This window comes from Chiroxiphia lanceolata, chromosome 2 (assembly GCF_009829145.1).
Source record: "Chiroxiphia lanceolata isolate bChiLan1 chromosome 2, bChiLan1.pri, whole genome shotgun sequence".
Taxonomy (NCBI): Eukaryota; Metazoa; Chordata; class Aves; order Passeriformes; family Pipridae; genus Chiroxiphia; species Chiroxiphia lanceolata.
Genome location: NC_045638.1, coordinates 25,401,973 through 25,429,532, shown reverse-complemented (window position 1 = coordinate 25,429,532; position 27,560 = coordinate 25,401,973). Strand labels below are relative to the sequence as shown.

General features: G+C 43.1%; 1 protein-coding gene across 5 annotated transcripts in view; it reads left to right on the top strand.

Moving 5' to 3' along the window:
- Positions 1-27,560, top strand: part of CARS2 (cysteinyl-tRNA synthetase 2, mitochondrial) — a 44,926-nt gene that overhangs the window by 15,226 nt on the left and 2,140 nt on the right. For all 5 annotated transcript variants that reach the window (XM_032678658.1, XM_032678656.1, XM_032678654.1 and 2 more), the window contains 10 exons: positions 149-254; positions 982-1,065; positions 3,485-3,614; positions 6,321-6,454; positions 10,738-10,805; positions 13,405-13,471; positions 17,932-18,070; positions 20,093-20,216; positions 22,092-22,190; positions 25,715-25,975. In XM_032678658.1, coding sequence (XP_032534549.1) covers positions 149-254; positions 982-1,065; positions 3,485-3,614; positions 6,321-6,454; positions 10,738-10,805; positions 13,405-13,471; positions 17,932-18,070; positions 20,093-20,216; positions 22,092-22,190; positions 25,715-25,975 — 1,212 coding nt within the window. The remainder of the gene's footprint in view (positions 1-148; positions 255-981; positions 1,066-3,484; positions 3,615-6,320; positions 6,455-10,737; positions 10,806-13,404; positions 13,472-17,931; positions 18,071-20,092; positions 20,217-22,091; positions 22,191-25,714; positions 25,976-27,560) is intronic.

Sequence of the window (27,560 nt, the reverse complement as noted above, 5' to 3'; positions counted from 1 at the left end):
TGGTGCTTATGATCTTTTTATGATACTTGCAGCTTTTTTTTTAAGATAAAATTGAGGAGAATGTTCTTTGAAGTTTGTTTCTTAGAGTAAAGGGACTCATCAGCATTGTGCTTCATACAGATTAACCAGATGTTACTCTTTCTTTAAGGTCCTCCCTCCTACAGTATATATGAGGGTGACTGACAATATTCCTCAGATAATTTCGTTTATAAAAACAATAATTGCTAATGGACAAGCTTACACAACCTCTCAAGGTAAGACTTCAAGGAAGGTAACTCCTTGTTCAGCACATGTACAAGAAGTCATTGCTTTTAGTAATCCTGTTTTGAAATCAGATGAGGTAACTTATGCCAAGCCTTCCTTCTTTGATTAACAGACAGGGTGTGAGCAACTTGTTTGTGATGACAGGAGTGGGCAGAACAACTGTTATTCAATTTCTAAGTTAAATGTAGCTCATTACTTAATAGAATTGTTTACAGTAACAAACTGTTGTCTGTGCTCCTGTGGGGAAGTCCTGGCCTGGTTTCTACAAGTGAGCTGGGGAAACCTCTTAGCTCTAAACAGGAGCTTTGTATCTCCTATGTGTAGTGAAAGATGTGTTTGTAAAGGACAATGAGTAGATTTTTCTTTAGCCGAGCTGGTGGTTGGAGAAGGATTTGAGAGCACTGTAACAGGAGTAGCAGTAGCTTGTGCTGCAGCCAAGGAGGGAGTTGCTAGTTGTGCACAGGCAGGGAAGAACCTGGGGAGATCTCCAGAATTCGAAGTTATTCTATGTGTAGGATGTGCATGTGCACAGAGATTACTGAAAAGCTGGGTAACATGGAAACATCTGATGCTACTTTTGCAGTATTTCTGAATTTCTAAATCGGAATTTAAAATGGGAGTTGAAGGGCGTTTTGTTTTGATTTCAGGGAAATGTTATCTCCTTCTCATCAATGTGCCCCATCTTTGCTATACAATTAAACACTTCTTTTCTACTAGGCAATGTTTATTTTGATGTTAAGTCCTGGGGAAAAAGATATGGAGTGTTAACTGCAATTAATCCTGATACCCAAGATGAAGCAGGTAAGTTCATGGCACCAATTTGTTTGTGTTACTGCATTGTTTGAACATGTGATGCATCTATGATAAACTTTCATTCAACAGGCTGAAAACAGTTTTCTAACCTGTTGTGTATAGCTAACTTTCTGGTTAATTAAGACTACACTGCTTTTGTAATTATTTTTTGACTCACTCACTGTTGCCAGTGCAAGAGGAAACTTGGTCTCTTTTCATCCTTGGTTCCCTCTATACCTTTGCTCTGGTACCTTAGAACAATTAGTATTCTTAATCAATTTTAATTAAATACTTGGCAGTGGTACATAGAAACTTCACAGTGAGGTGGTGTTCTCCCTGGTGCGGTAGCCAGTCTGGGGTAAACAGAGGGAAACCTCATCTACTATGTTATTGTTGAGGCAGTTGCACTCTGGTGAATGCTAACTGCATGAATTGTTCCCTTCATTACTTGCCACTGGACTATTGCTAAGCAGCCCCTTTGTGTGAGAGTGAGCAATCTCTTGATAAGCTGTGCTAGAGCAGGCCTATACCATGGGCTGTGGGGTTTTTGCTGCAGGTCCTGTTTTGCAGGATTGCTGTGCCCCCTTGTAGTTTCTGTAAGTTGGATCTCATCAGGTCTCTGCGTCGGGGAATTTGATGCAGGCCTCCTGCTTCCTTTTGCACACTGAAGTTCAATATTTCATCATTGAAAAAACTCTCTTTGCAATTACTGAAAATGCCTGGCAGGCTGATGCTCAGGTGAATTGCAGCCAGAACTTCTCACAGTTCTGCTCTGGAGTTGTTTCAGCATTACAGCTCACAGAGGGAATGTGTTTTGTCAACAGTTATTTAGAGGCAATTACTGACTGCAGAGGCAGCCAGCAGCCTCCTGGGCTGTACAGGGAAGAGTGCCAGCAGGTCAGTGGAGGTGATCCTTGTCTGCTCAGCACTAGTGGGACGTGCCTGGAGTGCAGGTCTGGTGCTGGGCTCCCCAGTACAAGAGTGACATGGACATATTGGACATGGCCAGCAAAGGGCCATGAATATGATGAAAGTACTGGAGTATCTTTCGTAAGAGGAAGAGTGGAGAGAGCTTGGACTGCTCAAGCTGGAGAAGAGAATGCTCAGGGGAATCTCACCCATGTGTATACATACCTGATGGAGGGAGTAAAGCAGATGGAGCCAGGCTTTTCTCAGTGGTGCTTGGTGATGGGACACGAGGCAGTAGGCACAACCTGAAACACAGAAAATTCCATTTAAAGCTAAGAAAAGTCCTTGTTACTCTGAGGATGGTTAATATAAACCATGCTGCTCAGAGAGGCTGTGGAGTCTCCATTCTTGGTGGTAATCAAAACCCTACTGGACACCATCTTGGTCAGCCTGCTGTAGCTGATCCTGCTCTGAGCAGGGGTTTGGATTAGTCTGTCTCCAGATGGTATGACAGCCATGACAGCCTTCCAGCCTCAAATGTGACTGATTGTGTTTTTTACTCCAAAGTCACAACTAAATGTACTGATATCTCTAAAGATTTTGACAGTTGTTTTGCTTACAACTGAGAAGTTGAAGAGTGCTCTTTTGTAGCAGTGCACTCAAAAAAAGGTGAAAGAGGGATGGAGTCAACAGATAGTGGCAAACTAGTGGAAGAGCCAAGATAAAGATTCAGTTGATAAAACTAGGGTTATATTTCTGTCTCTTTAGTTCTTATGAATTTTGAATTCTGTGATTCTAAATGTGAGGTCATGTTAGAAAAAAGATGCAGAGTCCAGAACCCTATTCTTTAGCTCCTGCCACGGAGTGGTGTGTAATCAATGGGGGATTAGGAGCCAGCAGAGCTGAACAATCCTGCAGTACTCTGGCAAAAAGGAACTATATCCTTTCCTTGGCTGTGTAGTGAGGGAAGCAACAAATATAGCTGGGGAGGAGGCCTTTGTAGAGAACTCATTGGTGAAAATGGTAGTGAAAAGTTACTACTGTCCAAGAATAGTTTTGATTCTCATCTCTATGCCCTTGGTTTTATAGAATCTGAAACAGAAAGTACTTGTGTCCCAGAAAAAAAAAAGGGGTGTGTGTTTTTTTGTTAACTTGTGTGTTTTGGTTTGGTTTTGTTATCTTTTCTGCCGGTGCAGTCAGTTTGTCCGGGAAGCTGGCTAATAAGTAACTAAATGAATCATACAAAGCCAGGGAAGGCCAAAAGGACTGCAAGGATACGATGTATTAAGGAATCTTGAATCCATCTTTTTAGCTTGTAAAAATCTATTTAAATATACTGTTTTTTTCAAATGCTTGATTGGTCAATTGGAAGGGAGGGAACTTGCAGTGAAAAGACAGAAGTTGATTGAAGGGGATTAAAATCTGAGTAGTTCACTAAACACAGATTTCCTCTTGATTTCATTTGGTTATTTTTTTTCTTTGAGACATATCCCATTAACAAATCACTTATTCTTGGCAGTTGATTCTGATAAACAACACAGTAAAGATTTTGCCCTGTGGAAAGCTGCCAAGCCTCAAGAGCTATCTTGGGATTCTCCCTGGGGAAGAGGAAGACCTGGATGGCACATTGAGTGTTCCACAATATCAAGGTCAGATTTCTTGGATTTTAAATCAAGTGCTGTTTTTGTTTTCAGTCACAGTACAATGGTAGCAGCAGTATTGAAAGGGTTTTCTGGTCAGTAGATAGCACTGGTTTTAATGTGACCATTTTATGCAATTCGGGATGTCACATGTGGCCCAAATAAACTGTGTTTCAACCTTATCACAGCTGTCTTGATATGTTTGGGCACTTTCTCTTGAGTCAGACTTGGTACTTAAAATATGGCATGAAGGATCACACAGTTGATTAGCAAGTCTTTTAACTTGAACTGAATAACCAAAGATTTTGTGAAAGTTATGGTACCTCTTTGATTTGCTTTCCTTCCCCTTCTAGCAGTCCCCATCAGACCTAGTTCAGCATGTAGTGCTGTGTCAGGAGGACAGGGCATGGGATTCCACCCTAGCTCCAGCGAGCATATGAGATCCTGCTGGCCTTATCTTAACAGCAGTTGTGGATGTTCATGCTAATAATCTTAAGTATTTTTCATCTTCCTTTAAAAGTCAGCCAGAGTATTAAATACTCTGTGACAGTATATTCTTGTTGGCACAGTGTGAATTGTACTTAGTAGTGTTTTGCTTGTAGCTGGTTTAATGTAATTAGCTGTTAATTTAGAGTTTTATTTTCACCACAGGAGAAAAAAAAAATGTTCTCTCTTGGAAGATTGATTGTGGTACTTAGTTTTGCATTAGTCTTAGACTTTTTTTGGAAGCTAATAACAAATTGTTTAGTTCTGACCCTGTTTAGTTTTAAGTTTTTGACCAAAGCTGAAAGGACATGGAACCAGCTGCTTTAGGTTTCTCTTTCATATGCTTTGCTGCTGCACCTGGGATTGTTAGTCATTACTGCCTGCTTACAAAAAGCATTTATAAGGGTAACCTTCTGTCTGTAAATAGTTTCAGCATAGAGAAGCAGTTCTTAAAGCAACTGAAGTGCACAAAATCATCTTTTGTTTGAAGTACAACCTGTGACAGAAGTGCATAGATAAGAAATGCCAATTGCAAAATGGCCTGTGCGCTAATGCAGTGCTGTTTATAGTCTGCCTTTCTTTCTGTAAAAATGTATTTTACTGCAGCTGTATGAGGCTCCTGCCTTGTAAATAAAAGCTGACCCATGCAGAGCATAAGTGTAGTAATCTTGGACTGTGAAAAATGGGGAGCTTATTTTGCTAAGTCACCAAAAATATTTTGCCGTTCCAGTCAGCTGTCCAAGGCCCATTTTGAGCAATACTTACTTAGCCATGTGTTTTGCCAGATATCTCAAAGCACTTTAACTAAGCTAGGTGAATTAATTTTGAAAGTCTGTGAAGGTGAATGAGGAGGTCTCTGGAGGTGCAGCCCTGGAGGAGGGAGCCCACTGCTGTGACACTCTCAGGACTGATCTCCTCTATACAGTTTCTCTTGTGAAGTGGGCTGCTCCTCCTGCCTCTGAGCGTTTGGCAGATCCATCTCTCCCTCTCTCCAGCTCTTCATAGTTTTGTTGGAGGAAACAGCAAGTGCTCCTCTGTAGATGGCACAAGGGAAGGCGAGGGCCAGTTCTAGAGGGATTTGTGCTTTAGCCAGTTTTGAAGCAGGCAGGAAGCAGAAGAGGATGAACTTGGGAGATGGTGTCCACCCGTCTTCCTGCCTGCCTTTATGCCTGCCTGCCTTCCTCTCTTCTCCTTCTCTTTTCCTCCTGTGCCCCAACAGCTTCTGCAGAGCCATCATGAGCCAGGGTATTAGCAGGGTGTTTTGTCTCAGAAAGGGACAAACCAATGTTTAGCCAGCGACCAGGAGCAGCTTTTTAAGGTGAAGGCCTTGTGTGTCTGTGTGCACACACGTGCACATGGAGGGGGGGCTTGCCTTTATTTTCTGTTTGTGTAGGCTTTGCATCTTCCCCTGCTCAAACTCCTCTGGTTTCTGGGCAGTTAGGGTTGACTTACATCCCTGTGAGTAGGTGAGTGTTGTCTTCATTCAACAGATGGGCAAAATAAAGTTGCTAACTTGTCCAGCATGACCTGGGAGGGACTGCCTGGAGCAGTGGACAGAGTGTAGCAACCTTGACCCTCCTGGTGTTTAACCTGCAAGTGTCTAAGGCTGTCCTGTTTTAGCCACACGAACACCTTACTGCCAGCCGCCAGTGTTTGCAGAGAGGCCTGTTCCATGGCAAGCCCATGGGTGCCCCACACTGATCCAGCAGCACTGTTGGGGTGTGAGAAATGGCCCTGGGAGATGAGAGGCACTGACACTTTGTTTTGATATTAAAACAATATAGGGCTAAGCATTTTCATTGTGACTACACATAGTACTGTCTGAATTCTGACAGAAAAGGTGCAAGATAAGGAATAGTAATACCAAATTTACAGAAATGTTCACTGCTTCAAAGCTCTTAGGTTTGCACATGAAGGCAGCTGTCTGCTACTGAACCTGTAGCAGAACAAGGAAGGGAGACATCCTGCTTGCCATCCTTTAAACTAAGGTAGAATAATAATTGCTTGAGGTGAGGAGGAGTAATTGCAGACAGATATGGGTCCTGTCCATACAAGTTTGGCTGCAGTATTGGTATCCAAGATATGTGTAAAGTCTTGTTTTAAAACTGAAGCTATTAAATTGTACACTTAAAATCTATTTATGTTGTTTCATCTTATTCTTTTCTGCATTTCTTTTTACAAAAAGATTTTGTAGTGTTCTACTTACCGATCAGGAAAATATTGTTACAGTGCAGTGTTTGGAAAGCACCTGGACATCCATACTGGTGGAATAGATCTTGCATTTCCTCATCACGAAAATGAAATTGCACAGTGTGAGGTGTATCATCAGTGTGAGCAATGGGGGAATTACTTTTTGCATTCTGGTAAGTAAAATATTAATCACCTGAAAGGCCTGTACAAATATAATGGTTTGGTTTTTTAGGTTTGGCATCTTATGGTATGAAAACAGATGCTCTACTGCCGTGACCTCAATAAGTAAGGAAACATAAATGACAGTGAATCTTGAAACTTAATAAAAGAGTTACAGTGAGATATACCTAATTTTCATCTGGTGAAGTCTCTAAAAAGTAACAGTGTATGTGTTACCCATGTACAGTGTTTACTCCTAATTAAAAGAGGGTTGACTTACATCCCTGTGAGTAGGTGAGTGTAGAGTTTCATTCCCTTTCATTTGAGTTTCCTCAAAATTTGAGAGCATCCTTTCATAGGCTTTCTTTTTTAATTGTATTTTGGCTTTAACAGTCCTGCAGAACTGTTTTATAACAGTTCTGCAGGAAGAGGGTGAAATTATTTTATATTTTCTATATGTGTTTATGTAGTCCTGCTAAACTCAGAAATTCCTTCTGTCTTAGAACCAGAACCTGCAGTATCTGAAGGCAGGGAGTGGAGGTGGCAAGTGAGCAGGTAGCTGAATGTAACATTTTAAAAGCATTGAGAATAGAATAAACTAGTCTTGTTCTCACAACGTCTCTCAGTTGACTGTGGGCTTAAAAGTAAGTTTTCAGTAGCATGCAGAATAAAATAGCTTGAGTTTGTAAATACGGTGAAGGGCTTTTAATGATTATAAGAGAAAATATCTGTACTACTGGAAAACAAGAATGGGGAGAATGCTAAGATACATCAACTGATGAAGCAACAAAGCTCACAAAGTTGTGATCCTGCAGAGGAGTGTCTGAGCTGGGCTGTTTTGTATGGTCTAAAATGTGGATGAAGCCTTACAGGCAGATGTTCTGCTGCAGCAACCAACCACTGTTCTGGGTGTGCAATTCATGTACCTGTAACTATTTACATTCTCCTGGGAAGCTTTATTTTATCCACCAGTAGCATTACACCTAGTGATGGGTATTAGAAACAAGATTCATGCTGAAGACCAAGTGAGTCGGATGCTTTGATCTGTGCTGGTCAGGAATGGCCAGTGAGGCTGCTGATGGGTGGAGACAAGGAGGTCTGCATAAAGACCAAGCTGCTCACTCCTGAGCTCTATAGAAAAGTGGAGACACAGAGCCTCATCACTGTATCATCACTCTGTAGTGCCCTGACCAACTGCAGCATCTCTCTGCTTTCCTGTGGAGTGTGGGTGACTTGGTATTGGTGTAGACTTGGTATTGGTGTAGCCCTCAGATGTCACTGACCTTGTCTTTTCCCCCAAGGTGACCTTGCTGGCTATGCCTGACTAAACTGTACGAAACTGTCTTTTGGTGTTCAGCATGTTTTACTACCTGGCATTGTGTAGAATTGCTCCTTGCTGCCTTTGCACAACAGTGCTTCATTCAGTGAAGTTTGTGCTGTACAGTGCTTTGAACTACATTGTAATCTGATGGTACTAGTGCTGTCCCCATTGATGGAAACCTGGAAATTTGTTCTTTCTATTGCAATCACGGTGGTTCTGGATGGACAGCTGAAGTCAGTAGAAGGTCAGGGTCAAGTCTGCAGTCTCTCTTTTTACTGAACAGTACTTTGGGCATGATGTTTCTGTGAACTCTTGGAGCTGCTTCTCTGAGTTGAAGAGCTGCAGAGTTAAGCCTGTGGCACACTGCGGGAATTACATGAGCTTTCATTTTTATAAATTTGTACTGTATGGGATGAGTATTGAATTCTAGTTTCAGTTCCCGGTGTAGAGCCTGTTGTAAATCAATAGCAATTGTCCAGAGGCTGGTGCGTCCTCCAGGATGTGCTTTGTTCCTGAGGCACTGTGGAATCCTCTGCACTTCCACTGAGATGCATTGGTTGCTTCCAAGGGGAGCCTTCTGTTGAAAAACAGTGAATCTGACTTTTCAAGCTTGGAATTGAAACTATAGGGGAAATATTCTTTACTACTAGCTAAATAAAGAGGAGTCAATTAAAAAAAAAAAGAGGGGGAACTTAATTCCAAGGGCGGTTTGTACACTGAGGTTCTCTAGAAGCTGACAGATTACATTCATTAAATCAAAAAATTTTGCTGGAGGATGACAGCGTAAATTATTTAGGGCAAATGAATCAGCCTCAGGAACAATTTATTCTACTAACAGACCTCAGAATTTTGCAGGCTCAGAATTGGAGGAGCAATCCCCATTAGAGGAAGAAAATCCCTGCACTGTGGATAAATCTTCTTATAAGGAGTTTATTTTTAGACTACTTGTACTCTGGGAAGACTGCCAAACTGAAGTTATGAAAATCCCTGTATTTTGTGATTCCTGAATTAAGTCATTCTAGATACTGAAACTCTTGGAAGAGGAATATTAATTCAAAATCAGATGTTACCTGTACCTTTTTAGGAAAGCATAGTCAAACTATTTTAAGCTTGGTTGCCCAAAGTTAAGTAAGTCAATATTTAGGCACCTGTGCAAAAGGAAAAAAGTAATCATACCCAGGCTCTTCCCTTTCTCCCAGGAGAATTTTGGCTGTGTGTTTTACTTGAATTGCAAGAGCTGCAGATGTCTAGCCTCTCTGACTGCCTAAATGTTCTTATTGAGCGTCCCAAGTTTAACGATGCAATGGTGAAAGTGGTCTCACCTGGTAGCAGACAGGACAAATACAGAGAAAGCAAGATTTTGGCTTGGATTCATGGAGATTGGATTCATGGATCCATGGAAATTATGAATTTCTGCTGTAGCTGGTTCCACACTCATAGGTCTTTTGATTCTTTTCTGCTTTCCATAGTGTGTTGCGCAAGCTTAAAATTCCAGGTAGTCGGGGTAGGACTGGAGGTAGCCGTTTCATGGTGAGTCTCTGCTGCTTTGAATCATTTTTAGAAATGTCTAAGAAGTGAAACCAGGTGCTTTCACATCCATTTACCAGGCCTGAGTGTGTTGCTTTCATATCCAGATGAGTGTAATGAGGTCTTTATCCACTCGTGGAAGTGAGGGCGTTCCAGACAAGGCTGCTAAAGCATCTCTGTGTGGCGAGTAGCACAAAATTCAGACAGCTGCATGAGCTGCTGAGCAAGAAATGCCACTTCTGCCACCACGTGTAAAAGCAGGAGCATGATTATACCTTGTCCTTGCAGAGCACTCAGGCACTGGTAACGCTGGGCTGCCAAATCCGAAAGAATGCAGAGTGCTGGTGTGGGGTATGAACAGAAGAAGGAAAGTTCATGCTTAAAAGTCTACCTCTGTGTATGACTAAGTGCTGGATTGTGCAGATCATGGATGTGCCTAAAAACTGCATGCTAGTTGTGGGTTCTTACAGAATTACTGTTTTATTAGGAGAGACTAATTAAGGCTTTTAACAATATTTCTGAGTAGTCTTTCAATGGCAGCACATTCAGCATCTCTCCAGTGCTGTGAATAATTCATGCTTTCCATCAGTGGTGTGCCCTGGTGGTAAGCACGGATGAGACCTCAAACGGGCAACCTCAGGCTATACTTCTCCTGTCTTGCTTCGATAGAACCTTCAGTCTGAATGCCAAGCTCTACATACTCTCTTAAATGCAGTGTGTTACTACCTTTTTCCTGCCCTACAGCCGTTGCAAAGCCATAGTCTGTGTGACTATTTAAAGTTCTAGGATGCTCAGAGATCACATTTTAAGATAAACTCAATTAGGCATTCAAAATCAAATTAGGCATTGTAGCTGCATCCTTCCCTCCCTCCCACTGCTTTTTCTCAGTCTCCCAATACTGGAGAAGTAGAGAATGTGCAGAAAATTCATTTTTGCATTTTGAACCAGCACTATAAAACTTAGGACTAAAAAAATTAATGTTAACAGCCACTAGCAAGTAATAAGTACAGAAAATTGTTTGAGTTTCAGGGATTTTTTTAATATGAAATCACTGGAAAATCTTTAAAGGTCTTAAAATATTTCTGAGAAGTCAAGAGTAACAGGTAAGGTACTTGTTCTGTGAAGATTGAAAGTATTTGTTTGCTGGTTTTTATCAGTTTGCTGTCATTTCTGAGCAGGGAGACTCATGGCAGTGGTGGGTTTTTTTAATGTTTTAAAATTCTGTTTTAAAAGCGACCCAGTGGAAGTTGAGGATGGAGAGGTGTGCCGGACTGCAGACAAAGCTGTTGAAAAATGTGACACATTGCATTGAAATGGTTGGCACGTTTCCATCACAGCATATGCTGCCTCCAGCGTTTCCAGGGTCTCAGTACAGTTTCTCATTCGCTCCCCATTCAGAAGCACGCTTACTTATCCTGATTAATTCCTTTTTCTTTTTTTTTGTTCTAGGGCATTTGCATGTTAAAGGAAGTCAAGAAAAAATGTCCAAGTCATTAAAAAACTACATAACAATTAAGGTAATCTCTTCCTATTAATTGAAGCAAAGTATATTTGTAATATGTAAATATTCATCACAGCCGTCTTTTGAGAAAACTTTGGTTTGTGTGCTTATGCTGCAGCAAAAGACCTGAAGTGTTTCTCCAGCACTGATCTATCTGTTATTGTGGATCTGGATGTATGATACCTCCTGGCACTCGTTGTTTGCTTGGGAGGATGGATCTTGCTGAGCTGAGAGCATTTGTGCCCTATACCAGAGTCCTGTATTATAGGTTCGTGGTTGGATTTGATGATCACAAGGGTCTTTTCCTACCTGAGCGATTCTGTTCTGTAGTGATGGGTTCTCACCTCTCTGCTCTTATTAGTGCTTGTGCTTTTGGGACTTAGAAAAGAGCAGACATTTTTCCTCGTCCTGCTTTAGGTGAAATGAGACATAATGTCAGTGTTTTGTCAGGAAGCTGTTAGGCCACACTATGCCAGCAGTCTCTTGTATTGGCCTTTATTTTTATATCCCAAGCTTTGCCTTTTGATACCACAAGCTACTGTTTTACTGTGTCCCATAGTCTGGTGTAGGGAGTCTGGAGCAGGGATGCTTTGCCAGGTTGGTATGATACAGCTGTGCCTGGCACTGCGGTGGCTCCTGTGATGGCTGATGCCTATTGCTACAACAGAGTAATTTCCTTCCTTTAGACAAAGCTTGGGAAGCTGCTTCAGCACATATGTTCCCCTTTGCCCTCTCAGAAGACTTAATTAAAATCCCTTTAAAAAGAAGTTCAATATGAGCTGCTTTATTTTTAAGTCTTCTGATGCTGTCTGGGTACAGTTAAGCCCTGTTTCCCCATAGCTCACAATTTTCATAGAAATCTCATGAGTCTCAGCAGATGTTGTGGACAGAGTGGAGAAATAACCACAAATGCAGTGCATGAAGTTAAAATGGACATACAAAAATGTTCCCTTACATGTCTTCCATGGTGGGACTTGTGTTGAGAAAACTAAGACTTCAGGCCTGTCTCTTTTTTCCTTGTGGGTCTCTGCTTTTCATGTCTGCCCTTACACATGGCTGACAAGTATTAATCCTTCCCAGTAAGTGATTTTCAGTCCAGTGAAACATTTTTTTTCCTTTATAGCTGGCTTGCACTTTGAAAGTTAAGCCCTTCAGGAAGTTTTTATGCCTGTTCCAAAAGAGAGGAAGTCTGTCCGGGACAAACCTTTGGCCCACCTGTATTTCAGGCTGTCACCTGGGATTCTTTAGATCCAGCTACCCTGTTTTCCCTCCCCTCCTTGTACCCTACTCCAATTTTTTCTTACCCTTTTTTTAATAACTATTAATTCTGACCCCCAAAATCAAACAGATTGTGATAACACAGGGCCAAGCAACCTGCTTTCAAAGAGCTGTGATACTTTCTCTGTTTTTAATGAAATCCAGAATTGTTTTTTCCAGTTTGGATGGTCCTTTCCCAAATTTGAATTTATTTCCATACTTTACTCACACTCTACCTCTTTATATTAGTGTAAAGCTTCTGGGCACATTGGATACACTCATTTATATAGAGTTTATTTTTAAAAAACCCACAGCAAACAAACAAACACCCACCAAAACCATCAGAATCACTGTATATTTCTTGATTTTCACTGCCTCAGTTATTTCTGTTTGCGTTTGAGAGGCATCACATTGCTGATGCTGTGCTACCTTTAGTGTTCAGGCTGGTTTAGTCTGGTAGCAGAAGCTGTATTTCAAAATATGAAATGTAAGCAAATGACACTTTCCATATTTTCTCACTTGTACTGACTTCTTATGATTTTTGATTTTCATGGCACTTCAGTGATCACAACCAGTTTGCAAATTAGGAAAAAAAAAAAAAAGAAGTGGGAATGCAGTATTCACAGTCAATCTGCCACAGTGTCCAGCCTTGCTGAGAGCAGGGTTGGAAGTGATTGAATGTTTTGTCAGTGTACCTTCCAAACATTTAAATAGTTTTTTATACTATTAATGTAAATTAATTATACTAGTAGTAATAGTAATAATTTCCTATTTACTGGAGTAAATTATTTGTGAAGCTAGATAAATATTAGAGTGAAATTAATTAGGCTTCATAATTAATACAGATTTTTTTTTATATTGCTAAGATTTATATTTGCTCATTCTCTGTTTTCCTTCATATTCTAGTCCTGCAGAAAAAGCACACTTATTTTCTTTTTCAAGAAATCTTCTTTTTTCGTAAAGTTTGCAAAACTCAGGAGCTTTCCTTTCCTGTAAGATTGTATTGCAATTTTAGTCTGATAATTTCACTTTGGGATTTTTTGCAAAGGTCTTTATACAGTTGTATGTTTGATCGTAATTGCAAACTAGTTTTCACTGTCTTACATAGGACATTGTGTGTATATTTATAGCGTGTATATATGTATACATAGCTGTCTTAAATGGAATTAGATTTTATTTAGTTTAGGCTTTAAACCAGTGTTAGAATTTAAAGATTTTTGCCTATCTTAAACTGCAAAGTTATGTTACTGTTCATGTTAGTTTGTCTGAAATATGCTGTGAAACTAATGTAAGAGGGTGGAATGGCTCCTGAAGAAATTGAATAATGCTAAAGCTATCTTTTTGTGCACGGAGTTTAGGATTTCCTGAAGAAATTTTCGTCAGATCAATTCAGGATGTTTTGTTTGCGCGGCAGATACAGCTCAGGTAAGGACAAAGCCCCCTATTTGTTCCTGGCTTTCCACACAGGCATTCCAAGCTGGTGATGCGGAGGTGGAGCGAGCTCTCCCTGTGGGGCCTTGCAGTTCCCTTTCAGTGGGTGGAAAGGTTTTGGTGGTGCTCTGTGGGGCTGCTCTTTGGCTCACATTTAGAAAAGCATCTTTCCTGAACACAGGACGTAACCATTCATCTAAATACCTTCCTGAGCTGCACTTAATTGTGACTCTCAGTTAATTGCACTTTCAGTTAATGAATTACCTCAGTCTCTGATTTGCATCTGCTGCAGTTACTTGTATTTCAGTCATGATCAGCTGGTTTTGGAGACATATCTAGGTGGAGCTTTGCCTTACATTCCTGTAGGGTATGACGAGGGCTTGCTAATAACTTTTTATCTCCCTGCTGTGTTCTCATTTTTTGTCCTGTGGAGTTACTGAGTGTTCAGGCAGTTCTCTGGTGCAATGCAGCTTGCTTACACTAGCGGTAACCTAATGATCAGCTTAACCTGGCAGACCCTGCTGGTGGGGAGAAGTGTGGGAGATTTTGTCAACTTCCTTGTTTACCCTGTGGTGTTTCCAGCAGGTAGATGATACTGTGAACTGGAAGAGGTTTTCACATGAGTAGTGGTTTTACCAGTTTACTGGGGCCTGCCGAAAGCAGATGGTAGTGCCCTCACCCCCAGCATGGCAAGGGAATGGTGGAGCATGGGTGTGGATAAGGCTCTGGGGCTTTGCTAGTGTCCATCAGTGTGCTGCAAGCCTTTACAGATGTGGAGTCGTTGGACTGAGAAGTCTTTTTGCTTGTTAATAACTCTAGCTGCTTGCAGGAGGCATCCATCTGATATTCCTGGTGGAGCCTCCCTCTCCTAGGACAGCCGAAGGCATGAGGAGTGCCATGTGTCCCTGAAATATATCAAAGCATGGGATAGTAAAGAGAGAGGTGGTCATTAACTTCTGACTTCCACCGTGGTAGGAAGGGAGGAGTGCATCCAGCTGGGAGGTCTGCTGCAAAACAACATCCCGTTTGGGGCAGGCAGTGGGTTGGTGGTGTGCCTGGCTGTTTCGGGATGATGCTGCAGGGCAGTGGCAACCCCTGGCTGTTTCCTCTGGGTCTCTGTCAGCAGATGAAATATGCCATAAAAATAGCTCCCTGGCTGTAGCTGGGGGCACTTGGGAGTTCTGAATAAATGTGTGTTTAAAACAAAAGAAGGAGAAAAGGCTAAGATCTACTACACCATCAGATATATGTATGTCATGTAAACAAGGGAGAGTTAAATGGCTGTTAATTCCTAAGCTTGTCTCAGGGCAAGGAATGTCACTGGAGCCCTGCAGGGAGGGCTGCCTGCAGGCCTTCTTCGCTGCATGTCAGCTGGCTGCATTTGAACCTCTTCCAGAAGGACGTGACCCTTTTTTTTTGCATTAACTCTAGGTTAAGCACCTTTCTGTGATAATAAAGGAGGGCTACCAGTACAGAAATAGGCATCTTTGATGAAAGGATATGGTGGTGTTTTATCAGACTGTAGTGCCAGTAAGTCTGTTAGCAAATGAGGGTTACTTGGAAGTCTGATGCACTTTCACCTCCACCTTACAAGGCTGTGTGTGTTATTACTGCCCAGTAAAGAGCCAGTCAGTCCCTGCTGAGCCAGTATTTACTGTCCTGCCTGTCAGTTTGTGTCCCTGCTACCAATTCACTTTGGTCTAAAGATAAGTTTACTGCTCTCCTTCTCATCTTGCTGTCTGCTCCTAAGTGTTTTTATTAGAATAGAGATCCCAAGCACCTTCTGTTGGTTTCTTAAAAGGTTTTTATAGCCTAAACCCATCAGCGATGGTTCCTGCCACCCCTGCCTCTTAAGGAAAGTGTTTTGTAAAATGCAGGTTTGGTGGATCAGGTGATGTTGCCACACTTGTTGGATTGAGCATGTAAAAGATTTTTGTAGGCTTGTGGGGAAGAGGAGAAAAGTCAAAGAGAAGAGGCTTTGATTCAGGACATCACCCTTCCATGGGGGTCCCCCATGCTCCTTCAACCTTTTTCAGGCTGGTGGGGCAGAGCTGCTTGGCATGAAGCTGAGGTCTGGGGGTGTTGGTGATTATCTGGGCCTTTTGCTTTGGCTGATGCCCCTGGCTATTCCCTTCTAGGCCTGAATCACCACCCTTTGGCACACCTGAGACTGTTGGGAAAAGGTCGTTCCTAGATACCATAGGCAGCAGCAAAGTGACCCTCCACCAGTGTGCCTGCCAGGTGCTTCTGGGTGCAGCTTAAAAGGGGAGGTGCCATCTCTGAAGCCCTATGGGACCCCATTGTGAGGCAGTGCTTTTCCTCTTGCTTCTCATCAGCAGCAGCTTTGCTCTATGCAATGATGTGGAGGGGCTGTGAGCCTGCTGTGGGCAGTGGTTCTAGCTCCAGAATGCTCTCCTGGTCACCAGAATCTCTGGTGATTTTGTGAACCTGAGTGAACTGCAATGTTTTGAACCCCTCTGGTCTGTAGTTACTTGTTGATGCTAATAAACATAGGTTTTGTACTTTGATGATGCAGCAATGATGCCCTCGGTGGCAAAGGAGGGAAGGAGTAGGGACTATGGTGAAGGTTTATAGAGCTGGGCCTGTCGCTGCTGTGCTGTGGGTTTGCAGTGCCTGCAGGCAGTGGTTTAGGAGAATGCCCTGAGTTGGGGATGAAGAATGGCTTTAATGAAAGCAGGCTTCATAAGGATAAACTTTCATCAGGTATTCCTTGCAGAGTTCCTGTAACCAGGGTAATCACTTGAGTAATCCTAATGTATTTAGATGATCTCTCTCAATATCTCACTGTTTTGTAGAAGCCTGTGCGTTGGTCATTTTCAAAACTGAGTAAAGCTTCATTTTAAAATCAGTGTTAATGAGACAGTAATGCAGATTTTTAATTCCACACAAGTGAAAAATCTGACAAATTCGGGTCCAGGCTTATGCCTTAGTTATACTGGGGTAAATTCGAGGGAGAGTTGTGTTAACAGTTGAGCTTCCTTGGAATTTGGGCTAACTGAACTGAGATCAGGTCTCACATCCAGCTACTTCTGTCCTCTTAGATCTGTGCCCTTGCTAAGACTGTCTGCCCTAAAGAGTCTGGGCAGCGTTGGGTGATTGCACAAAGCAGTTGGCTGTAAGGTGAGCAGAGGTGAGGTTGCTGTGGGTGATGCTCAGTACTGATGAGTTTAGGAATATGCTGCAAGCAGTAGTTCGGATATACCTTATTGCGGAGGTCCGCTATAAAATGTTGAAGCAATACAGCACTGGCGATGTATGGCTCTGGTGCGATACTGTGGAAAGGTGGACACAGCTTCCACCGAAGTCATGTGAGCTCTGTTGTGTGTTGTCCAAGACCTCTTCTATAGAAAATTGCACATTACTGTACAAATTAAAAAAAAAAAGCCTCCTGCTAATAGCAACTCACAGTAGAAATGAGAGGGAGCCAGTCTAGCACCTGCACTTCTGAGGGCGCAGGCAGGTGAGAGGAGCCTGCTGAACTCTTAGCCAGCAGGAGTGGACGCTGGTTATTCCCAAAGTGGAATTGCCTGCTGAAGCTAGAGTCCTGCTGAATGCAGTGTAGGGGTTGTCCGTGTGCGTGGATGCCTGGTTAGTGGTGTGGCTAATGTTGTTTTTCCAGCTGGAGGAAGAGAAGCACTGTAAGGTTAGGGTGCAGCAGATCTCATCGTAAAGCAGAGCTTTGCTTTGGATGCAATGAATCATTTACTTTATGGTTTTATCTTTCCTTCCAGTGACTTTAAGAGGCTTCAGTGTGTGTAAGTTGGGTGTGATGAATCCAGATATGCCCTTATGAGTTTCAGCAATTTGTATTTTCTCTAGTAATTGCTTCTGCAAACTGGTATGATCAGTGTAGCTTTGATATTCTGAGGGAATTGTATATGTAGTGAAGAAGCTAGGCCACAAAATTTAAGATTTTAGATATTGGTGAAGCAGCCCTTTAACTCTTAAAGGTTAAGCCTGGATTCCTCACAGAGTCAGTAGTGAGGGTTAGGCCTCTTTGGAGGTCTCCAAATACAGATTATGTCTACCTAAATTAGAACAGGAACAAAATTAGAGGTATGTATTTCCATCTTAAATCTAGGGAAATGCTTAGAAATATATTAAATCCTAAAGCTTTGGATTAATAACTTTGCAGAGAGATTCGATAATGGGAAAAAAAAATTAAAGTCAAATAGTAGTTGCTTCAGTCAACTTCCAGATTCATTTTTTTGAGTCAGTCAGATACCTTTCCCATAGGTAATACTTTGTCATAGGTAGTGATTGTTTTTATATTGATTGAATTCACCTAGTGTCCATGAAGAATGTGCAATTAATGGTAAGAAAAGTTTGCTGTACAAATAATAACAAACTTTTCCTTCATCTCAAAATACTGTTCCTCTGTATGATAGACAGCATACTCTTCATCATAATGCCTTCATTTCTTTTTTTCTTAGCAGTAGAATTCAGTGACAAGAGCATGGATGATGCAAAGAACCTTCTTCAGGCAACATCCTCATTTATTACAGATGCAAATGCATATATAAAAGGACAGCTGGTGTGTGACCCTGTTAGAGAAGACATACTGTGGGAAAGGTAAGCACACCTCCTGTTTCTTAAAGACTGTGATTATTTGAGCAGTACTTTGCTGACAGGCTCAGAAGGCTGACCAGTGTTCTGGTTTCTGTTTAAGAAGCAGGACAAGAAGGACTATGCAGCAGTCTTCCTTCCCAGCCCTCACCAAGGGCAGCTTTTTTTTTTCTTCTCTTTCTAGCCAGCTGCTTTTCATTATAGTCTACCACACTGTGTTTTTCATTATGTTTTTAAAATCTGTGTTATTTCTCTAGTGTTCCTGTCCTAATACAGGCATCTTTGCCCCTCTTGAGCGATGTAGAAGGCAAAGCTATGGCAGTTGTGAGGGTACCCAGTTCATAAGGAGAGCTTAGTGCATTAGTGACTGGAGAAGAAAGAGAACGATGGAAGAGTAACAGACCTTGGGCACGTGAACTCAAAATCAAGCCGGCTGGCACTATGGTGTGCAGCAGAGGAGAGAAGGGGTTACTAACCAAGTGTCCGGGGGCAGGGATGTCACGGGGAAGGAAGAAACTGTGACTCTGACAGGGGTGAGGAGAATCTTTGGAGTCCCTTATGAAAACCAGATCGTCTTCCAGGATTGAGGTGTGCTCTGTGATGAGTGCGAAGCTGAGAGGAGGAGCACAGTGCTCTGGAGTCCGGGTGGGAGAGGCGCTGAGTGCCCTGAAACAAGTTAAGTGTAGGCAGCTCTGGGACATAGGATCAGAGGGGAAATGGTCTGTGCTGTAGAAGTGAGAGGCAGCTTCCGTGTGCATTGAGCACCTCACTGTTGGGGAAGCTTGTGGCTGCACTGACTAGGGCTTGCAAAGGGCATAGGAGCATGTTACAGGGAAGTGGAGTTGAATTAACTAGCTGTGGTATTTGACAAAAGCAAATCCTTCAGCAGGAGGCTGCAGGAGATCTGTTGGTGAGAGATAAGGCTGAGAGACCTGAAGAAGTTGGAATGGATTGTCAGTAGGGGATGTGTGGGAGGGCACAACTTGTATATTTGTAGGTGTAAAAACAACCAATATGTAACAGAGCTCTTAATTAGACAAGTGTTAGATACTCAGTGGAGAGGAGGAAGCTTGCAGGAAAGAGTGTTGGGAGGAATGAATTAGGACAGTAGCCATCTGATATCTGATGGGAGGCAGGCATTCTACGCAAAACCAGTTCAGAAACAGCAAAATAAGGCTCAGGAGAGCCCTTGAGAGACACTAGGATAGCTTGAGGTTCTCCAGCTAACCTTGCTCCTTGAGCTTTATTGGGAAACAGCATCGTTGGGTCAGTGCTGTTGAGCTCTGGTTCGCCTGACTGTGTATGAGGACAAGCTGCCAGCAGCTGTTTGCAGCTCCCCATTTATTCCTGCTGCTCTCCTCGCCCTCCTGCTGAGAGTGGCTGCAGCTGGTGGCACTGGTTTTGCAGTGATGAGTGCTGGTTGCCTCCTGGCTTTTGGGGCTGTGTACACAAATGGTCCCACCAGATCTTTCCATCTGGCCTAAGGCAGGTGGAGTCCCAGGGCTGGGATTGGGCTCACCTGGGAAACAAGGAAGTAGCGCCTGATTCTGAGATGGATCCTGACAACAGGATTCCTAGCCAACCCCAAAACAGCTCTCTTGCCAGGCACTGGAGCAATGCCTGTGATATGGCTTTGAAAGAGAAGCATGCTGTTAGCATGATAAATGGGCTGCTGGAAAAAAACCCAGAACTTAGCAAGATTTTTGATGTGCTTAATATCAACCTCATTTTCCATCCGTTTTGAAATTATTACAGCAAACTTGCTCTGTTATTTTTGGTTCCTGTGATTAACCATGTTTATTTATTGAATGGATGTAACACTTTGGATTTTGACATGCATCAAGTTTTTCCCCTCTCAGCTGAAAGATGTATTCTCCCTGATCAGTGTAGCGTTGCCCATCACAGGACAGCTAGGAAGGAGGTGACAGTGTCCTTTCAATGACTCCCTCTAGCTGAATAGCTGATGAATTCAGAGTTCTGCTGGCATCTTGTTTGTCTTATCTTAAATGTTACCTTTTCTTCTTGAAGGCTAGCCAACACAAAAGTAACAGTGAAGGCTGCGTTTGCAGATGACTTTGACACCTCCAGGGCTGTTGCAGCAATTATGGACCTCATTCACCATGGCAACAGACAGCTTAAGGCTGTTACTAAGGTAACCCATTAGGATACAGAGATCAGAAAATGACAGCTGTCCACTGTCCTACTGTTTAATGCAGACAGATTAGTTTATCGTTCACATAAGAAACCAGCAGAAACAAAGCTCCATAAATTGTTGACCGTAATGGAGCCTATTTGTCCTGACCCTATCACAGGAATTGCGCACGGGTATTGTTTTGTGCTTCGTTGTGTCCAGAGGATGTTTCTTTCCTGCTGCCCTATATTATTTATACCTAAGGTTTTTGAAAGGCCTGAAGCCATTGTGGCATGCTGCTAATTTTAGTGTTCTTACCCTGCTTCTTTGCTTAATATCCATGCACAGAAATTAACCTGTGCATGGATATTAACCTGGGAAATGGGGATGGGGGCTTGCTACGGGGGCTTTGGCAGGCAACCCCAGGTACACGGGGCAGTCCTGGGGATGAGCTCAGCATTGGGGACTGAGTGGCTTATGCTGTTGGCACATGGTAACTGTGGCATCAGCATTCGTGCATGAGTCTGCCTTCAGATGACTTTTGGCAAATTGAGACCCTGTTAAGATCTCTTGATGCTGACGCAAACAAGGCAGCTGGAAAGGACAAGACCTGAGTGATAAACACAATCTGAAGCACTTATGGGTCTCCATTTACCAACAACTCCCTTTGTCACTCAAGGCAAGCACCTCAGCCTTTTTGCTGTGTTCCTTGATTGCTGGTGTCATCTGTTCACCCTGTTTGTGCTGTAAAAGAAACGTTGAGTACATGATAATAACTGATTTTGAGAGAATTAGCCTGTTTGTTTAGAAATCCTGCCTCCTGCGGGTCCTCTTTCGGCATTGGTTTTAAATTCTGCCCTTAGCCTTACCTTTACAAAATAACTCTGAGCAAATTCACTCCTAAATACAAGTAACCTCATTTTGTCAGTCATTTCTCGTTCTCCCCCGAGTTCCTCCTGCCAATTCTTTTGTTGAGAATGGGATGGGGTATTTGTGGGGCAGCTGCCTCGGATTTCTGGTCAGGGTGGTGGAGCTTTCCTGGGTACAGCGCAGATGTCAGAGTGTCCCTGTTACTGGCTCTGTCTGTAGTTTTTCTCCTTAAGAGCTGTGAGTAAATCCACATAGCTACTTATTCCTCTCTTTAACCTTCTTGCCATTCTTACCTTAGTGAGCGTTTTCCTGTTTCTTTGTCTCAGTGGCCTGCTCCAGCTCATCCCAGTTCAGATCTTCTACACATTTTAGGCTATGGTTTATGTCAGGCCCTAATGAAGATGTCGGATAAAATCCAGTACCAGCTGTTAATTTGCTTGTGTGTGTCATCACTCTTATTTTTTAGGCAAGGCTTAGTGCCTTAAATTGCTCCTCAGTCTACCATTTAATCTTGATTTTATTGCTGCTCCTGCTGGTTTCTGGTGCTACCAGGGCATGACAAAATGCCACACACTATCTCTAAGAGGTGTCCACATTGATCAAATCAGTAAGACACTCAAAGAATGATTTTTTTTTTTATCCTTTATACTATAGGTGCCCATGAATCTGGGATTTTTTCTTTTTATTTTGTTGCCATACACACAGCCCTTTCATGACCAGAAGAGCTATTTTTATGTCTAATTCACTGCACAGATGTAATGCACGGCAGCTTCACAAGCATCTCTTGTCCTCACTGTGCAGGCTGGTGATAAGCTCTTCCCTTCCCTCATTTATTTAAATCTTTTCCCTTTGTGCTGTGAGGTGCTTTTATATCTCTGTAAGATTACCCGTCTGGGCAGGTGTTCCTGGTGGAGGTAGATCTATATAATTAGTAATAGTTTTCCCCTGTGGACTAGGCTACAGAGAGATGCTGGGTTCTGTAATATGTATTGACTGGGCAATCTCTTTTGAGTGTTTTTTAAACAGGATGCTGGATCTCCTAGAAGCTCTGTTGTGTATGGAAGCATTATTTCCTATGTAGAAGGTTTTTTCAATGCCCTTGGGATGTCCTTTGGAGAAAGACAGGTATGAAACATCTCTTCTATGTGTTCTAGTATATGGTAGCAACTCCAGTGTTATGTTTTATAGAATGCTTTCCAAAAGCATCAGATGTGACAAAGTAATTGATGGTTTTAGTAAACCTTTCTGCTTCCAGTTTCTTCTGTGATGTCTTAGGAGAGTGTGTGAGCAGGTGGAACAAAGTGTGGGCTTTTCTCTTCTCAGAGGTACTCTTGTGCAACTTTTGCACCAAGGGTGCTGTTGAAGTCAGAGTCTGAGGAATGAAATGAGAAAAAGTTGGCATTAGAGGTCTTTAATTTGGTCCTGTTATATGTCTGGCTTTCCCCCAGCTTTTCCTTTTCTTTCTGATGGTGGCACCCAGGCTGGCTTCGGTAGCTGTGTGAATATTTGCAGTTGTTATCCCCTCACACAGAGCAGAAGCTGAGGTCCCACTTCTCTGCAGAAAGCAGGGGTGGGGGAAAGGGGCTGCTCTGCCTTGAGCCATGGTGGGGTGTGGGGAGGGGAGTGCACTGAGGTGCGAGGGGGACCCCCTTACATGTCTAATTCATGGAAAGACAGGAGTGGGGAGAGAAAAAAAGGAGAAAAAAGTTCAAAGCAAAGTACTGAACAGGAAAGAGAGTTATAAATATGGAGGTGATATCCTGATGTACGGAAGGGGAGCATTTAAAATGACACAAGATGTTGGAGAATAGCAGGCTGTTCTGTGCTCCACTCCTGCTCAAATACGGAGTTGAATACCAAGAAGTGGACAGGTTTCTTTAGAGAAACTGTTCTGCAAAAATTTATTTTGGGGAGGGAGAGAAGAGGATAAGAAAATGTAAATAACATTATTCATCCTTTGAAAGTCAGGCACTATAGCGATAAATGTGTTTATTTACTCCAGTTCTTTATGGATTTTCTCACAAAATTTCTTTCAGAACAGTAGCTGGATGTGATTTGGCCGTGTGTTATTCCTCATAGCCTGTAGTTTGCATCTTAATTTTTAGTGGCATAAGAAACACTTAAATTTTTCTCTAAGTTGGGTGGTAAAGTCCCTCCAGATTCTGGGCTGCCTGTATGCAGGTGTCTGCTGCACCTACACATTTTTCCTGAAACAAGTATCTGAATCCTTTTCTTTGTTGTAAGCTGTGCTAGTTTCTCTGTGGCAACAGGATCAGCAGAAGATGCTGGTCTAAGGAAAGTAGGGAGGAAAGGAGGAAGAAAGGAAGAAAACAAGGACATCAAACTCTTTTCTGTCCCTCTGTTCTTTCAGATTCCAGTAAATTAATCCATCAAAATCTTCATCAGAAAGGTCCCCAGGCTACCACATGTTAGTAAATAAAATGGTACAGGCATTGTTCTCTGACCTTGAGACCAGCCACAACAGCTCAGCATCCCACCTTTCTTGCCCCATAGCCAGGTAGCCCCAAGCATGCAGCTGTGAGTCCCAGCATGTGGGCTGGCTGGGAGAGGGCTGGCTGGCCTGGCCACTGCTGTGCCAACAGCTTAGTGTAGAAGATACAGGGAGCAGTGGTTGGGCCCTCTTCATTTGGATGTTTGCATATAGCCTGTGGGTCTGTCTTGCTCTTGGGCTGGCACTCATCTCAGCTAATCAGCTGTACGGTCTAATGTAACTGCTTGTGCTTCTGAAGTTGTCAGTGGGGATGCTAAGGAGTAGTTCATCTTAATCTGGTGGTTGTATAAAATAAGACTGCCTGTCTGTCTCTCTCTCTGCATTGGCAAGAGAAGGATCTTAGCCCACAGGGAGGTAAGATGAATCCATCAAGAGATGATGAGTGGAAACTGGCTTGCCTGTTTTAGAGCTGGGAAGCACGGGTGAGGGCTTTTGCTCTACCAAAGAGTGCTGAGTGTATTGCAGGTGCAGCTGGGGCAAACTGGTGATCATCTGTGGGGAAAGCAAGGGCCAAATTTCCATTTAAAACTTACAAGCTCTTTGGATTGGTTAGTACTGCAGGAGAAGAAACTGGAAATCAGTCCTGAGAGGCTGCACAGTGTTTTATATGGAAATCGTTTCAGTTCATCTCCTAAAGCTGCCCCTCCTTTTGCAGGATCTCACTCCAGTAGGTGCCTGGTTTGAACTCCATCAGTGGTGTTTGTAGAGGCATGTTTGCTACTCCCATCATCATTTGTCTTTCCTCTCCCTTCTGTATTTAAGCATTTATCCTACTCTTTTACCTGCCCTAGGTTACTATGGAGCATTTCTGGCACTTAGATTTATTACCTTCTTCAATCTCATAAACCTTTTCTTTAGTATGGTTACATGTTTTGAAAGCTTGGGGAATTTGCTGCATCTCATGCTTTTATCTTCAATAGCTTCTCCCTCACCTTCTCCTCCTCCTCCTCTTTGTTTGTCAGTGACCTCTGAAACTGCTCCCTCTCCTTTCCATCCTGCTGTTCAGTGACTACAGTCCCCTCTGGCTTTAATTACTCAGCTGCTCTTCTGCTCCCAGATGAGCGTTGCTGGCGGCAGCTTCACCCCCCGCCTTGGTGTGTTTTATGTTTCACTGGTCTGTTGGCTGCTCCCCCTCTCGTGTCTTAGTGATAAAATACCACAGTGGCCTTCTCTTGTTTATTGGAGGTTCATCCTTTTCCTGCCCCTTAGGAGTTTGCCTCTAATGAGAAACAGGGATGGTCTCTCTGCCAAGAGTGAGACCAGGAGCCTGGCTGTGCCAGTGCTGAGGAGTGGCCTTTCTCTTCAGCTAACTCCCAGGCTCCCGTCCTGGCAGCTGCTGGACCAGGACTCTCTAGGGGGAGCAAGTCTGTTCTCTTCTTGAGGCATTGATCAGCAAGACTTCTACCAAGCCAGCGGGGGCTGAGGAAGCTCGGAGCTGGCTGAGGGAAGGAAGGGGCTTGGCTACAGCCAGAAAACACCCACTCACTATGTGCAGTGGCCGCTGCTCTGTTGGGTTGAGTGGCTATAACTTTGGGCAAGGTGGATCAGATGAAAGTTCTGTGGATTTGGGGAGATTTTTCTGTTGATGCAAGGAGAAAGGATAGACTAGAGACTTAAAGTGAAAATACTTACTTTTCCTGGTTTGAGCTCCAGGCCTTCTTCAGGAAATACAAAGGCAGAGTAAAAGGCTGATGCATTTGTGAGGTCTTTGGACTGTTACAGCCAAGGAGCTGTCTGAGCTAGTGGCTGGACTTCTCTTGCTGTATTGCATTCCTGTTGCCAGGTCTTTCTTCCATTAATTTGTCTAACCCTGTTTTAACTTATGCACACTTTTGGCATCTTGGAGGTTTTCTGTGGTGATGAGTTCCACACTCAGGTTATGCAGTGTGTTACGTTCAGGTCAGAGCACTGTGCTGACCTCCAACATAGATGCTTTCCTGTGTAGGAATACACTGAACTAGTTCCAAATGTGACTCCACTGTAACTTTTTGTCCAGCATTAGTCCATATATTTCAATATATGGAAGATGTACAACCAAGAGAGGTGATGAGTCCTCAATGTGTGCTGCTGAGTTGGGGTTGATTTTTTTTTAAATACCATTCTCAGATGTTTGTAAAGCACGCCGTTTGATTTCTAGGTGGCTGTGGGAGGAGACAACTCTGCAATGCTCTCTAATGTCCTTGACGAGCTTGTGAGGTTCCGCACAAGGGTCCGTCACTATGCGCTGGCTCTGCCGGAAGCAGCGGATGCTGTGCCAATGGAGGGGGCTCCAAGAGTTAATGAACCCAAACAAGAGCAGAAGGAAAAGAGGAAGCAGTTAATGCAGGAGAGAAAACCCCTCCTGGAGGCTTGTGACAGTCTTCGTGAAGACCTTGCTGTCTTTGGAATCCAGCTAAAGGTAGAAGACAGTAACCCTCTTTGAGAGACTGTTAATCACTTTTTAAGAGAACACTTATTTTTGCCCTTAGTTCCCCTTCATCAGCTTTCAGTGTTGTTTCCTGCTCCCTGAGTGACTGCAGTAGCAGGAGGTGGAAGTCAAGCCCTTGTCTGGCTGTATTGCTGCCTTCTCTTCTGCTCCTCCTCAGCCTCGTGTCTCCATGAAAGCTGTGCCTATTTCTGCAGTTACTAAGGGCGTGCTGTTTAGCCATTGAAAATCTAATATTCAGAAATCTCTAAGTTGCCCAGGTTCAATCCAGAAGGAAAGGTATGAGTAATGTGTGCAATCTTAAAAAAGATTGCAAAGGAACTGGGAAGTGAACTGAGATGACTTATAAAAATAACGCCTTCCTTCTACCCTCTCCAAATTCCCCACCAAAAATACGTCCTCATGAGAAAGCCTCTTCCATCTTCAGCAGCTCCATTCCCAACTGTTCCTGAGCCACAAGTACCACTCCTCTCTCCATCCTGCTTTCTACTTTTAGCCTACACCTAATGCCACTGTTCTTTTCTGTTACCTCAGTGGCACCTCCTGCTCAAGAGAAGTCCATCCATTGTGTTACTGCCTTCTCCTGGTTTCAAGGAGCTGTGTTGCTTCTGTAATGGGTCTGCTTCTTCCAGTTCCTCTTGTTCACTGCCCTTCTCACCTCTGCTCCACCCATTGGTGGGTCAGTGTTGCTCCTTACATGCAGACAAATCCTTGTATTCTCTCCAGTGTCTTTTTCCCTCCCTCCAGTTTATGCCGCTTATTTTTCCCTCGCTTGGGAACTGAGCCTGCCTAGTCTGCTTCCATCCTTTTGCTGGTAGGGATATAAAGCACAATGACATCAGGGAGGGACAATATACATCTGCTTTGGTTGCCCAATGTGAGAGCTGTCACTTGTCAGCAGACCTGTTAAAAACAGCTGTGGAGCGTGGTCACTGTCTAAGGGTCTCGGATGAAAGCGAGCGTGCCGATACCAACTGGGTGAGCGCCTAAGCACTGTGGTGGTGAGCTACAGCTGGGAAATCAAAGGAATACTCTGAGAAGCTGGAATATCTGCTTCCTTTAACTTGTTTGTAAATCCTCGCTCCACTCATCTGTCAAGCAAGTTTGAAAATCCAAACAACTGTGCTGAGAAAGTCTTGGAGAAGAAGCTTGCCTTTTGATCTGTTGGCAAAACAACCACAGCCCCATTTCCACCCTTGTGCAGATTTGTTTTGCTTTGTTTTTAAAGGGATTTACACATGAAAACTTCACAGAAATTGGTCAGAACCAGGATTCAGACCATTCCGTTTATTTAAAAAATGTTTTTAATAACCTGAAGCTCAGCATAATCTGTCTCCTGCTCCTCCTAGAAGAGATTGCACCAGAAGACAAAGCACACATGCACAGATGAGCACACACAGCACACATCCAAAGCTGAAGTCCTGCTTTTTTTTGCTGATACCATGGAAGTATCCAAAGGTGTGCTGTGAAGGTTACTCACATCTTGCTTTTGCAAATCCTAAAGAGTCCTGTGAACGTGCAGCTCTGCAGTTCCTGACACAGGCTCACCAGAGCACAC